At 34.9% G+C, this 15668-nt stretch overlaps 2 protein-coding genes and 1 long non-coding RNA gene across 8 annotated transcripts; all 3 read left to right on the top strand.

Annotated features, from left to right (window-relative positions):
* The first annotated feature begins 22 nt into the window (after nt 1–22).
* LOC136785537 (uncharacterized) lies at nt 23–3396 on the top strand. The gene is made up of 6 exons (XM_066746601.1): nt 23–1769; nt 1847–1976; nt 2062–2429; nt 2511–2613; nt 2689–2796; nt 2957–3396. The coding sequence occupies exons 1-6, from the start codon at nt 112–114 to the stop codon at nt 3317–3319; spliced, it is 2730 nt and encodes a 909-aa protein (XP_066602698.1). The 5' UTR covers nt 23–111; the 3' UTR covers nt 3320–3396.
* A 242-nt stretch (nt 3397–3638) lies between these two features.
* On the top strand, nt 3639–6213 carry LOC136785538 (probable GDP-L-fucose synthase). Of its 6 annotated transcripts, none has more exons than XM_066746604.1 (7): nt 3639–3705; nt 4220–4374; nt 4443–4557; nt 4633–4761; nt 4837–5050; nt 5137–5274; nt 5356–6213. In XM_066746604.1, exons 2-7 carry the CDS (start codon nt 4238–4240, stop codon nt 5589–5591), a joined length of 969 nt encoding a protein of 322 aa, XP_066602701.1. In that variant the 5' UTR covers nt 3639–3705; nt 4220–4237; the 3' UTR covers nt 5592–6213. The 6 variants fall into 6 exon arrangements, with proteins under 6 accessions (XP_066602701.1, XP_066602703.1, XP_066602699.1 ...); XM_066746606.1 differs by lacking the exon at nt 3639–3705 and adding an exon at nt 3713–3727 and having other exon boundaries at nt 4225–4374; XM_066746602.1 differs by lacking the exon at nt 3639–3705 and adding an exon at nt 3718–3801.
* Nucleotides 6214–8977: 2764 nt separating this feature from the next.
* Nucleotides 8978–15386, top strand: LOC136785539 (uncharacterized). The gene is made up of 3 exons (XR_010824687.1): nt 8978–10141; nt 12814–13962; nt 14318–15386. It is a non-coding gene; the product is annotated as an uncharacterized lncRNA (long non-coding RNA).
* The last annotated feature ends 282 nt before the right edge of the window (nt 15387–15668 follow it).

Raw genomic sequence — 15668 nt, 5'->3', positions numbered from 1 at the left:
TATTTCAAGCCCTCATCAAATGGTTACAGTAGGGTAGAATTAGGTACAAACGCAGGCGTCGCACGGGAAGCAACCCTAGCAGGCTGTGACTTACTTAATTGTTTGTTAGAAATGCATGAACCAGAAGGCACAAAGCTTCTGAATGAGTTGGTAGACGACATAGCCGAGCAAATTGCGGCAATCCAAACAGCTCAGTCCGCCCATGACTGTCTTTTTTCTCCACGTCACGTGTTCACTACGTGCTGCCAGAAGTACTTCCTCTTCTTAGGGCAACTGAGTCACTCTGCCAAAGGCACCGTTATCCTAAAGGGCTTCAATCTTTTGGAAAAGCTTCAGGAGCTGGCTCTCGCCACCAATCACGAGTGTTATGTCAAACTAATAGTATCAAGTTTGGATTATTCCAGAGATGGGCCCAATAGGAAAGTTATAGGAAAAATTATAGCAGAGTCCAGCTGTGAGAGTACAAGATTGTATGCCACAAAGTTTCTCAGGCTCATTCTTAGAGCCAAAATGTCAGATGCTTACAAATGGGCGATGATCTTGTTGCTGGAGAGACTGTCAGATAGTAGTAAAATGGTGGCCTTGACCGCTTTGGAGGTCCTACATGAAGCGTGCGAAGAATTAGAATATCTGGAGGCGTTTCTGCAGCAAGAAAGTCAGCTGAAGGAAAGAGATGAATGGAGCAAGAACTTAGGGGATAAGGGATACTTATTGAAAATCAGATTGTATTCTTTACGAGAAGGTTTTGTAAGTCTATCATCGCCATCGGAGGAGTTGGAAAAATGGATTGGACCCGGTGGATTTGCTGAAAGGTACGTTAGCTTAGTGGAAGGAGAGATACACGATTCCTTGACTCGTAGGCAAAGAAACGAAAGAGGAAATTATCACAGAAGGACCACCAACACGCCAATGACACCTAGAAATATGTTCCTACCACCTCATCTTATTGGACAGTTGGCTCAACATGACCTTGGAATGCAGTTGCTCTTTCGTAGAAATGTTATTCAACGTTTTACCAGAATAATCCAGAGATTTCGTTCAGAGTTTGGTGGAAGGGAATCAGGGTCTACGTCAAAGATCAACAAGATCAACAGGATACTTTTAGAAGACAGTTATATGATGTCTGAAGAGTCTGGAACCGAGGACACTGCGGAGTCTAATCGATTGGAAACTATCATGGACTCCGAGGTAGCAGAACTTCCTGATGTTTACACCCCTCAGAAAACGGAGTCCCTTATTGAGATCTGTAGAAAGACAAGTCTGGATGATTCCCGGAGAACTACACCTGAGAGGAGTTGGAGAGTAGAATATGAATATAAGGAAGATCATAATTTGGGTTTAAATGAAAGAATTTTGAAGGTAAAGTCTTCACTGTGGGCATTAGGTCACGCAGGAACATCTGCTGCGGGGGTAGAACACTTGCACCACGTGGGAATCTTGGAGACTATGGTATCCATGGCAGAAAGCTGTCCTTATTATTCTGTAAGGGCAACTGCAATGTATTCTTTGAGTTTGATTGGCACAACCCGTGCAGGCGCGGATTTCTTGACCAATCTGGATTGGCCTTGTGTAAGACACCGACGTGGAGATAATTGGCCTATTCTGCCTCCTAGTACTCGCCATCCTCTACCTAGCCCCGTTCCCATTCAACGACATCACCGCAGTCTCAGCGATGGAAAGCCGGAGCTTCCGGAACCTATAATTAGGAGAGTTAGAAATCGTTCAGAAAGCGCTGCAACTGATTTGGAATCTAGACGATATGTTTTACCGTAAGTCTTCACGTTGTTAAATATCAATTTTGCGCTTGATAAATACTTATGTCTGTAACAAGTGATTTGTTTTTTAGGGAAAGAGGAGAAACTCCTAGCCCAGTCTCCAGTACGCAAAGACTAAGCCAGCAAGATGCTGAAGGATATGCTAGACTTCGAAACTTACAGCGTCACCGTAGGCCCAGCTATTCTCAAAGCAGCTTAGAGGTGATCCAGTAAACAACAATTGTTTATAAAATTTTACATTATATATAAATGTGGCTTTAAAATTATATAAATTTATATTCTACAGATGTATAGTTTAGATGGAAAAATTTCGCTACAAAGTCTGTCAGAGTTTGACTCATCCCGCAGTTGGATCGCGGATACTATGTTTACCCCTACACCACCTCCCGTTGAAGATGATACTTCTGATAATCAGTTCTATACAGGCATCAGTCTTCCTAGAAGACTTACAAGTATCTTCCCTGAAACATCAATATCATCTCAGATACCAATAATTGAACAAACTACTAAAACTGATGGGGATATTATTGAAGGTGATGATGAATCTGAATCTGAGTACGATGTTGGAGATGAGCACTCCCGTATTTGTTTAGTTTGCTATCCTGGCAGAAGAAGCAAAGATTCGTATAAAAAAATAGATTTAAAACTTAAAAGGTAATCCTTCTAAATTGATCAATTAGTGTGAGTGAGAACAGAAAAAGTTACAATTTTATTAATTATTTTTTGGTTGTACAGAGAAATTCTTAAATACACTCAAGGACTGGCAAATCCATTTTGGTATCGACAAAGTAGACAGGCATTACTTAGGTTGAGGCAAAAATATCCACATTTATTTCATGTAAAAACAAAATTTGATTGTTAATATGTAAAATTGTATAAACAAATAATATTTCATTCTTATTTATATTTAAAGGATGCATGCTTATTTTCGGATGTAGCTGCTCGTTTAGGAAATGGTACTTACATGGTACCAGCTAGAAGATTTATTCAAGAATTATTTTTAGATTCTCAATTTCTTGAGGCAAGTAAACTACTTTTTTTTTTAATAAAATATATTACTTTCAATTATAGTAAATTTATTTTACAAACTTTACATGTTTGTAAATAATAGTAATAATTAATAATAATATTAGATTAGTAGTAATAATTTTTCCATTATTAATAATATAAAATAATTTTAGCTCTATATGGATCCTATGGTTATTTTGGATCTTGTGGATTCTAATGAAAATACACAGCAATCTGTTCCTACTGAAACTGAAGTAACCCAAAGACTAACGAGTTCTTTGGAAAATAAAGTTAATGGAGAACTTACTCCTTCTGAAATGAAGACTGCTCGCTTAAAAGCTGTATCTGAAGAGAAAATTAGCATACCCTGTTCTGTTGTACGAGAAAAAACTCAACAAGTTTTACAAGTAATAGAACGTAGTAGTGACGAGAAAATAATAGCTGAAATATTGAATCCTGAAGAAAGGATTCGTATCTCAAAAAACTCTGATAGGCTCAAAGTTTCTAATACAAACACTGCCATCAGCCTTGATTAGTTGACTTTAAATTTCATTCATCTGTACATATTTTGTATTAAAATAATGAAACATAAAATAAACTACACTGCCACAGATTCATAGTATCTTATTGATTTTAAATTACTAGTAATGATAATGATTTTGAACGAAGCTCTAATTTGAACAGTTTGAATTCTGGTCAATAATAATAATATTTAATTTCAATGGAATTAATTTATTAATAATTATATTGATTAACAATCTAAAAAAGATATAGTCAATTCTAGAATTAAATTTAGAGTATATAGAGATCCTGTTTCGAATATTTATAATCTTCATTCTCTTGGTATACAAATAAATGGACGATAATAAGATTAAACATAACCTATAAAAAAGACAGGAATGGCTGTGAGCCAGTGTGCTGTGTGAGCTCTAAACATATTTGTAGTAGTACACGTTTATCAATTTTGCTTTGCTTTGTCTTAACGGGATCCCTCACGCCTTCTTTGTCGACAGTTAAAGTCAATAAACAATTAGTTTAATAAAATTCAAATGCGAAGCAAATTGAACAATCGGGCGTTTGTAGGACAATGTGCCAGTCCTAACGAGTCAAACGAACTTAAAAACACTCAAATTAGTTGAAAAATAACGCTGTACCATTGTGCCGCGTTCTTGAAGAGAGGTTACTTTTGGTTATATCCACTTCAAGAACGCGGGACAGTGGTACAGCGTTATTCTTCATTCGATTTGAATTTTTTTAATCTCGATTGACTCGTTAGAATTGGCACCTTGTCATAAAGAAGCCCGTTTTTGCAATTTGCTTCGCATTTGACTTTTATTAAACGAATTTTTTATTGACTTGTACTGTCGGTGAAGCTCGCGTGAGGGATCCCGTTAATCGATGACAGTTTATTTAAATTCTATTGTTTTTTTTATAAGCAAAGACTTTCTGTAGATATGGCTTCAAATAAAAAAGTAATTCTTGTAACTGGTGGAACTGGTTTAGTTGGAAAAGCAATTGAGAATGTTATTAAAAATGATAGAAAAGAAAATGAAGAATGGATATTTGTTGGATCTAAAGACGCAAATTTATGGTAAAAAATTTAATTTATTTTTATATTTACTTAAAATTTATAGATATTAATAGAAGTTCCTGATTTAGTGATAAATCAAGTACAATACAATTGTTTAAAAAACACAAGCCAACGCATGTAGTTCATCTGGCAGCTATGGTTGGGGGTTTATTTCATAACATGAGTCATAATTTAGATTTTCTGGTAATGTGTAATATTATTATTCTTTCTTTACAATATGACATTACAAATAGTATATAAATTAATTTTAAATTACAGAGAAATAATTTACAAATGAATGATAACGTACTACAAACTGCACATGAATATAATGTAGAAAAAGTTATTTCTTGTTTATCAACCTGCATATTTCCAGATAAGATAATGTATCCTATTGATGAAACAATGGTAGTTACAGTGAAATGTTTATTAACCAGTAATTTTTTATAATTATTATGCCATTTATGATATTTTGTTATATAGATACACAATGGACCACCCCATCCATCAAATTATGGATACAGTTATGCAAAAAGATTAATAGATATATCAAATAGAGGATATTATGATCAATATGGTAGAATATATACAAGTATAATTCCTTGCAATGTGTTTGGTCCACATGATAATTACAATCCAAAAATTAGTCATGTTATACCTGCTTTAATGAGCAGACTTTATAATTTAATTAAGAATGGTAAGAACAGTTTTAAATATAAGAATAAATTATACTAAAATTGTTAAATATAACTCATTTAATAGCATGTCAAAATTTTTGTTTAGGAAACACTGAAGATAAGGAATTTACAGTCCTAGGTACTGGAAAACCTTTAAGGCAGTTTATCTACAGTATTGATTTAGCAAAATTAATAATCTGGGTACTGAGGGAATATAGTTCAATTGAACCAATAATTTTATCTGGTAATCATAAAAATCAGTTTAAAAACATACTTTTAATTGTAAAAAGAAAAGTTCTATAATGTTTAATTAAAATATTTTCAGTGGATGAAAGTCAAGAGGTACCAATATCTCAGGTAGCAGAAGCATTGGTGAAAGCTTTTAATTTTAAAGGAAAGATTGTTTATGATATTTTAGCAGCTGATGGTCAATATAAAAAGACTGCGAGCAATGCAAAACTTCGTAGTTTTTTACCAGACTTTCAATTTACACCATTTGATATAGCTATACAGGAAAGTGTTGATTGGTATATAGAAAATTACGATAATGCAAGAAATTAATTCAATAAACATTTGAAAATATATTTGGTAAACCATAAAACTACAATATAGGTCTAGATGGTCCAAGCTAAATTTCATTGTGGAATATCAAGTTCTTACACAGAAAATTCAAAACATTTTAAGTAATCTACTGACAATACAAGTCCTAATATTAAGCTAACACTCTGAAAACTAGGCAAAAGCAACATACTGCCATACAATTGAAGAAGGCTGTATTGGCAGTAAACACTTAATCGAAAAAAGCAAAATTTAAATAATAATCAAAATTTATTTTATTGCTGGTAACACTTGTCCTTCATGAAAAATATATTAAAAACACAGGATACGTATTACTAGCAATTTAATAAATGTTAGTAGTAATTTAAATTTTGATTTTCTTGAGTAAGTGTACTTCCTTCCATTATACAGTAGGATAGTAATGATTTTCTAATTACTTTCCTACAAAAGTGATAATATTTCTTCAAATAAATATATTTGTATATAGTTCTGTATAAGAAGAAAAGGTTCATTAGATTTTTATTTAAACGAGCAGTTTTTTTAAACAATTAAATTAAAAAATTGAAAAACACTAATCTTCACGTAGAAGATGGTAATTTCTTGTCAACTTTTTTAAAATGTCTTTTTGTCGAGACACTAGTTTTTATTGATTTTTTTTCTTATAAGAAATCATTCAAAGAAAGTGAAATTTAATTCTTACAGAAAAATATTAAAAATTGCTTGAATTATGTAATTATGAATGAATAAAGAATATTCAGCAATTTTTGTTAATTTTATTCCTTTTAAATTAACAGCTTAAATTTCTTCATCAATGTAATCATATTTTTATTTAAAAGAGGTAAAAATAATGCACTTAATTTTTGTCAATATGATTATTTCAATAGTTACAATTTGGTAGGTGATAAGTGTAATATGGATCAGAGTGACCCATGCAGCTTACATATCATATCACAAGTGCATAGTTTAAAGGATAAACTATTAAATTAAAATATAAATTATATTACAATAAATTTCATCAATTTCTTAATTTGCTAAAGTTATGGTTAATATTCTTAATTATTAATAAAGTGTAGGAAATATTTCCAAAATACAAAAAAAATTAAAGTATGCATTTCTTTTAATAGTAGAGTGAATAAAATGGAAAAGATATAGAAAATGTACTTAAATCGTGCAGAAATAATATATTTTTGTAATATCTTAAAAAAATTTGATTCTCGTCTATCTCCCAGTTCAAGAATTTCAGTTCATTTTTTGGATTGAAAAATTTTAATATCACTTTTATCCACTTTTACAGTACCTAAGACCATTAATCCATCCCCAATTTCTTTCGTAGAATGTGTTATCACTTGTAACAGTGGTTATATATAGTCACATGTGAGAAAAGCACAGGATGATAAAGTAGCTATAGGAATTGATGAACCAGACGAGATTTGATAAGATAAATCGTGTCGTAATCGACAAGCTTTATACAGGGACTGGTCAACAGTCGTTTCAGTTTTCCTATATAAAAGGAAGATAAAAAAATATTTCTTGTTAAAAAAGAGTTCCAATAGCCAGAAGCTTTATCTTTAAATTAATTATTAATAATATTAAGAATAATATATTCCTCTAAAAAATCTATAACTTATCACTTTGCAGATATTCAATATAATTGAATCTAAAGAATTATCAAAATAACTTAAAATAAATGCTTCTATAGCACTGTAACAATTTGTATAGCCATTCTAATTAGTAATTCAATTTATTTGCAAAAAATGTCAGCCTATAATAAAGTTGAATAAAAGTATAGTAAAAGGGTAACAGCTTATATTACTACGACTTTTATTATGATCAATAAAAATCAATGAGAGAAATTGATTCGCTATGGATCGACAGAAAAAAGTTATTAATTTCTGCTAGATTTTCAAATGTTTAACAGCAAATCTAAGGGCCGGTGTCAGTACGAAAAGCAGGCAAGCCTCATATCCAACATAACTGCAAAAATCTGAAAGTACACATTTTGATTGGCAGTTTTTCAGATTTTTACTTCTTATGTTGGATATAAGGCTTGCCTGATTACTACTGACACCGGCCCTAAATGAAAATAGCTCTATTTCCAACTGCACTATTCTCTGTAGTTGGTTGTAAAATAACCACTCTGCAAACACATATACATAAAGTATATAATATCACTGAAGCTTAATTCTATAGCTAGAGCAAATTACCCCCTGTTACCCTTTTCCCTCTAGAGCATGGGAGGGGGGAGGAGAGGGGGGGGGGGGTGAAATCCGAGGGGTTTGAGAATAGCAGTGTGGTAAGTGTGACAGGCTATATTTATATATAATTTATAGCGTCCTATAAACAGCACTCGTGTGCAAAGCCTGAGAGCTATCCGGGTTGTTGGATTTTCTTAGATGGAAACGAGCTCTGAGCTATTTCAACCCTATAATATCCCTATAAATATTAAATATCTTGTTTACACCGATTGACAATGAAATTACTGTGTTTCGTCTCTATACTTGTGTCTATCTATACGCGTATGATAAGTGTATATGCTGTTAACTATGTCGAGTGCTTCTTGGATATTTGTCTGTAGGCATGTACGTGTATGTATTTGTATACATATAAGTATTTACACGCGTGTGTGTTGAAAGGTAATAAATCCCGTGTATCAAAATATACGTCCGTCAATGTTTGGTTTACATTTGATACACGCGTTTCTTCTACAGTTAAGGGAATGTGGGGACAAGGTGCCTTTGGAATGAAATTCAAAAATCCAAGAAAAAGAACAATTCTGATTTTAACAGGGGAATAAAATAAAAATACTTTGCATCTTCTTAACGAAGATAGCTGGCAGACGTTTTAACGAGGTGGAAGAGGGTGAATAGGGTAATGATTTCACGAGGGGTGGGATACAGAGATGAGGACTAGAATTATTGGGCTTAGGGGTAAATTTCGACACGCGCGAATGTGGAAGGATGAAGATCGAGGGTGAGGGTGGGAATTTTGGTAGGGTTTTAGGGGGGGGGGGGGGAGGGGGTGGTGGAAAAGGTGGATTCGCGCAAACGCATTGGGGAGACGATAAATTGGCAGATATGCGGAGGGTGTCGAGGGGGAGCTACTCGTTGGAGGTGGGAGAGGGGGGGGGGGGGGTGGGGGGGGGGGCGTCGAGACGCCGGACGCGCTTGCTGCTCTCTCGAAGCCCCGAAGCGTCCGCGTCTCCTCTACGGCCACCGACCGAATCAGTCAGTGCAGCCGAGGTGGCTCACCTCGACGGACCTTTTGTAACTTTTGCATCGTCCCGCAAAACGAACCCCTTTGCCTCCCACGCGAATTTTACACTGCTTCGTTCGACGCCGCGACGCTATCCACACGTGGCGTCTGCCGACACCAGCGTCGCCGGTCTACCGGAAAACCCTTCTGGCCCTTACGATTTATCAAACGCAAATTTCCTGCCCGATTATACCATCCAGAAACTTATACGGATAAAGCCTACCGATCTTGAGGAAACATCGTCGAAACAGTTTCATTTCCAAGAACTTCCAACGTTTCCTCGGATTTTGGCAATTTTTTTATTGACAGTTGACATTTTTGAAAAATTTACAATTTTCAAAATATTCGGTGAAACAGTTTTCGGTTTCTTTGAGGATTCCACAGATTTGACGGTTTTTTTGGCAGCTTTAACACGCGTTATTGGCAGTTGACAGTTTGGGTGAAATATTTTCACAGTTTACCCAGTTTCTATTGCGAAAGTTATACGATTGTTTCGTCGAGCTTGACAGTTTTTTTAAATTCCTTATTGACAGCTGTCAATTAGAATTTATCACAATTTTTGCATGACAGCGAGACTCTCGATTGGATTGATTAATAAGGTTCCCGTGGTGGAAATCATTTCGGAAACAGCAATAACGTCTTATTGACAGCTGTCATTGAAACACTGCAGTTAATCGATGAAAGGGTGCTGCTGCTGCTTATCAGTGGTAAAAGTGTTTGATAAAGGTGTTAAAAGGTGAAATTTACCGGACAGATAAAGTTTAGTGAGAAAATGTTAATTCGAGTTTCTTACTGTCAATATAATAGACTTTTCACACGAAGAGACGTTAATTTCTAAAGAGAACTGATCAGCTCTAGCATCTGGTTTAATATAATGTTGACAGTTGGTCCAAGTGCCTCGGAGCGAATTGATATTCCTAGGAGACACGATCTTTGATGATTCTTAGGCAATAACGAGCTTAATGGTGTTTTCTTTTGCCCCCCGTGAGTGAAAAGATAAATTTAATACTTTTGGCAGCTGCTTAAAAGTGCTTTAAAAAAGAAAAGTTGAAAAGTTACAAAGTAAAGCGTGAAAAATGTCTTGTACGATAAATTTACAAAATTTTCTCTCCACGGCGCTTTACGGTTTTCACTATTTATCTCCAGTCGTAGTTTTCCGTATGCGGGTGTGTGAATTTTTTTTACGTAAATTTTGCTTAACTGTCAGCCTGCACGGAAGTTTCTCAACTTTTCGGGGCAGCAAGACTCGGAGAGTGAACGTCCCTTTCGAGGAATCTTAACTTTCTTGACATTATTTCGAGGTAACTTTTTTTATAAAACTATTTCGTTTTTCTTCTCTCTTACATATTTTCTAATTAGTTAAAATGTAACAGAAAGTTAATTACGATATATCGATATAATTAAATGACTAAAATAAGTAACGAGTATTAAGAAAAAAAAAGGAAGAGACTTGACACGTTCGTTGTTCAATGATGTGGTGGTAGGAATTGCAAAATAGGTTTTGGAAGAGTAAGATAGAAGGGGGAGGGGGCAGGTGGCCAGCAGAATGTATTAAATGGATTACGATATAGAAGTGGGGCAGGTGTATTCGTGACAGGTGGAATGGCTGAAATTATAAAGAATCGCACGAGCTTGCCATAAATAGTGCAAAGACCTTTGTATTTATAATGCGGCAGAACTTGTGAATTTACGTAATAAGAAAGTATGGCTGAGCCTGCCGGCCCTCAAGTGTATTCGGTAATGAACATCGGCAAAAGCAAAGCTCTCGAGAGAGTGAGAAAAGTGCAACTATATCGTTGAAAATCTGAAAAATTACTTTCTTTACTTTCTTTGTATATAATATTTTGCATAATTAAATTATTGTCAATTTCAACAAATATTTGTATTGACTTATTTCTAAATAATGGTACAAATAATGCGCTATATTTTAATTAATAAAGATAATATATAGAAATGAGAATTTTTATAGCGAGAGCAAAGAGAATAAAGGGCAGAAGAGGAGATGGAAAAAGAGGTCCGACGTTTCGAGTACTATCTCTTCCATTCTTTATAAGATTGAAAGGGAGGCAGAGGATAGCACTTGGTAAAAATGTATTCAAAGACGAGTAGCTTCAACTTCCGACTCTCTCTCTCGTGGCGAGAATTCACGAAGTATCTATATACTTCTATCAGTCAGTGCGCGTTATATTCTCAAAGAAAACTCTTATAGTCGAGTTCTTGGAAATCGCTTTCCCAATGTGGTTCTTCCATTTGTGTTTATTTTTAACTGAAATACTGTGCAGTCAATCGAGAGCTATAATTTGTTTATTTCAACTTGGCATTTCACCTGACTATACTAACACACACACACACACACACACACACACACAGAATTAGTTGAGAAATAAAAAACACAGTATGTGTAAAAATCACTATTGTTTTTTGAGAAGCATTTTCATGGGAATTCTCCTGATATAGCGTAAAAATCCACAACGAAAGTTCTAGAAACGTTCTGAAGATATATTCAGACGTCTTACGAATATAGGTACTTAGGATGTCCTCGAGATATTCGGTGCTATCAGGGAAATAATGCGGTTGATTCGTGAAAAAAGTGGAGACGTTTCGAGACACGAGAATCTAACATGCTTTTCTCGACCAATAAGAAATGGGGTGGAGTGAAAGTTGGATAGGGGTGTAAAGCGAAGGGGATCGCGAAGGAAGACGGATAAAAGGGGTGGGGGATGCTTCAATTGGGGTTGAAAGGGGTAGAAAGAAGCTGAGAGTGGAAAAGGGATAAGGTTTGACAGATATAAGTAAGATGGCGTGAAAGGTGGTCAGGGGCCTAAATCGAGTCACATGCAAACGAAAGGAAACTACTCGAAGCTAAAGTCGATGACATTAAATATAACGTCAGTCGAGTTTTAAATCGTATTTTATGCAAATCTATCATAAAACATTCGAATGGTTATACTGGTTCTATACGATTAAATTTATATAGCATACTTTCCACAAAATGCAAATTCTAGAATCTGATATTAGCAAGCGTTTAAATTATTTAGATAGAGATTCGGAGTGAAGCCGAATATAAGGCTTGGCTAATAAATAAAATGGCACGAAATAGGGTCAGGGGCATAAATTGAGTCACGTGCAAACCGAAGGAAACTATGCAAGACAAAGTCGATGGCAAATAAACACTTCGGTAAAAGTTTAAATTCAATTTTATGCAAGCTTGCCAAAACAGCTTCGAATCACTGTCCCATAAGTCCAGGACAAATTTGTGTCAATTTGACGTTGATTAACTTATTATTTTGTATCTTTGAAAGATTTTTCTATAAGCAAGGTAAGAATTGGAAAATTAAATATTGGTAAATGTTTAAAATATTTAGTAAACATTACCTGAGACTAAAAATGGGTTTAAGGTTTGATTATAATAAATAAGACGCGACGCAAAAGAGGGTCAGAGGCCTGAATAGAGTCGCATGCTAACCAAAGGAAGCTATACGCAAAGCAAAAGTCAATAGTACATTTCACGTCGGCGCAGGATTTTCAATAAAATTCTGTGAAGACCTGTCAAAATAGTACAAATCGCAATAATACCTCAAAAAAACTTTAAATCCTTCTGATATTGATTAATTTATTATTAGGTATACTGAACAGAAATTAAAAAATAAAAATATAATATTCAACATCATTTACGATATATATACTATTGAAACTATAGAATCAGCTATTGCATACTTTAATTAGCACCTAAGGACAAACGTAAAAATTCATTTATCTCAGTAGTTAAAAATGTTTATGAATTTTTCAAGGAACATTCTCAAAACTACATTTTTTACTTAGATCTTAAAAAAAAGATAAGTAAAAAATGGATAATTCTTGTTATTGCAAAGATAAATGCATTTTTACATTCGAATATTGACAGGAATAATAAATGATAAAATCTACGAGGGAACTGTCGTATCATACGGTGCATTTTATTTTTTCTTTGCAGAAATTGCAACAAATAACGATTGACTTGCGCGACCGTGCTTGAAATTTGGAGGAGGAGGAGACACACCAGTGGATTTATCAGCCTCGGTTTCCGGGATCGAGCCGGAGTTATCGTGGTTCAATTTTCTCCACTGTCTCGGAGTGACGTATAAAAAAGCGAAATCTCGGTAAGACTTCGCGACTCGAGTCGATAGATATTTTTTATCGAGAAAATAAGGAAGGAGTACCGAAAAGGAGAAAAAGGAGGGGTTCGAGTAACGCGTAGTATGATAAATGCATCTCGAGTGTATAACGAGAGATCGAGAGCGTCTGGTGCATGAGAAAACTTAACGAGATATGGAACGCGATTGGCGATAATTTGCCGTCACACGTTTTCGAAATAAGTATCCGCAGTTGAGAGAAGAAAGCTGTGTGGATGGATGGTAAAAGAAATTGGCGGAAAAATCTCGCGAACCAACCGAATTTCTCATATTTTTGTTTCGACACGAAAAGATCGCTTTTAGACGCGTTTTACGTGGGATTGATGTGTCAGAAACGTTGCTTCTGCGCTTGCCGATTTTCAGTGAAAATTCAATGAGAAAAAGGTGTGGAATATTAATATTCGTGATTGGGGAATAAATATTTATAATTGAGAGAAGAGAGCGATGTAGAACGCGTCGGAGAGATAAATCAATGGTCGCTGAGAAGCGAAAAGATCGATTTTAGACGCATCTTCATATAGATTTAATGTACCAGAAACGTTATTTCCACCTTTACTGATTTTCCATGAAAATTAATTTTAAAAGCAATAAATATTAATATTCGAGTTTGGAGAACAAATATCATTGACCAAAAAATATTAAACGAGTCACTTAGGTTTCTGGTAATATGCAAGATGGTTTGGAGGTAATATGTTATACGGGCCGGATATAAATCGGTATAGATCGTTTGATTGGATCGAACGTTCAGGATGTGCGAGCAGCTACGTCATCATTGCCGGCGTGTGCGTCGTGGTAGACGACGAAGAAGGGTTCATCGTTTATCGAAAAATACCTGGGGAACGTCTCCGTCCAGGTGAGACTGGATATCGCTTCTTCAGCTTCGCTCCGCCCACTTTTGCTCCCGGCGATACGATTCATCTAACCCCGCCACCACTCCGTCACGATAAAAAGTAAGCTAACTTAATCTTTGTTCTTCGTATAGTTCTTTATCCGACTATATATATATATATATATCTGGCTAAAAGTGATTTCTCCATTGAATATTTTAAAAATAATGACTATAGATACTTTTATTCGGAGTCCTATAACGATTTTTCAATTTTCACTCGAGCGCCCTATGCATTTTTCTCCAAATTTCTTATTTTAATGTTTTATGATCGATTGTTAAACTGATCATTGTAATATTGTCTGATCAAAAGTTATATCTAATTAAAATTTCTTTTTAACTTTTGCATATTGTAAGATTTATGGAGGTTTTTTTTTTATAATTCCACAGGTTGCTTCATTGAAATTTGTTTTTTTCAGGAGCAGGGTACCAATTACAGTGAAGTGTCGTGTAATAGGTGATCAGGGGGATAACAGAGTGCTACAGTAGACAGAACATTGACCCAAGCATAAGTTGTTTGGTACCACAGGACAGTCTCCACGCTAATGAATAGCCTAATCAAATCGCAATTAACGATTAATCATGATACTGGCTTTTATCGATCGGTAATTAACCATAAATCAGTTTACAATTGGAAGTAACGAACAAACTTTTTTCCACCTCTCCTATTACCGACTAATCGATTCACAACTTTAATTAAAGTGTTAACGGTAATTTTTCTAATAACCATCGCTAATTAATTTCGCTGAAAACGCGTGGGATCCAGTCGAGCGATGATTAAACAAAGATGAAAAAATCGAACACTTTTAATATCACTGATCAACATTGTCGATGTATCAACAAAAAAAAGTTAATCATCCAGAAAAACGCAAAAAATCTATAAAAGGCTCTGATCACAATTAAACAATGTCTTAGAAAATTAATTGAAATTTGGTCCAAGTGTGAACGATCGAAAAATTAAAATACAGAAAACAATCGTTCGATATTTATACGAGGGTCGGCATCAGCTCGAACAATACGAGAATTTGATGAAAATTTTATTGAACGTTCGAAAGATAAGAAGTATACGTTAAAAGTTCGTTGACACAGTAGCGACCTGTACAAAATATTTTTGAATCGTATTTTCGGTACATGGTCGTTTATAATTAATTTCAAAGTCAAGTGTCGAGAGTGTTATTGGGTGAAAAATTATGGATCAAGGTTTATCGGTGTGGTGTAAGTGGAAAGAGTAACAGGTGTGGTGTAATTTGAGAGGGGGCCGGGACCAAAAGGAGAAAGTAGTGGAATAAAAAACAGATTTTTGTCGAAATGGACGAGGATCGTTCAGCTTTCGTGTGAGTGTGTATTTCTGTCAGTGACCTTGACTTTGAATGGAAGAACGAAGTAACAGTGGGAATAATGCCTGGAATCGTGGTTTTCCGTCGACGCTGGAGCGTCGGCAGCGACGACCTCGTCGTTCCTGGAGCCTTCCTCTTCGTTTTGCACCTGATCTGGTGAGCCTTCCTCTTAAATTTCATTAATCAACGTCGATTATATTGCGATAAAGTTCAACAATGGCAAATTTGATAAAAATAATTGTATTTCGCTAATTTCTCCAAAATTCTTTGCTGAAATTTATTTCCATTGCTCGTGAACGACCATTCGATGAATTTATTTGAATGATATTATACATAAATAAACTGTAAAAATTGTTGATATAATTTAAACTAGAATTGCAAGTTTCGATTGCCATTGTAAATTTACATTGAACTGTAAAAGGACAACACGTGA

The sequence above is a fragment of the Prorops nasuta genome, unplaced genomic scaffold (genome assembly GCF_024137725.1).
Source record: "Prorops nasuta isolate Cenicafe-Biocafe unplaced genomic scaffold, Cenicafe_Pnas_1.2 PNAS00470, whole genome shotgun sequence".
Classification (NCBI taxonomy): Eukaryota; Metazoa; Arthropoda; class Insecta; order Hymenoptera; family Bethylidae; genus Prorops; species Prorops nasuta.
This window is presented reverse-complemented; position numbering and strand designations above follow the sequence as displayed.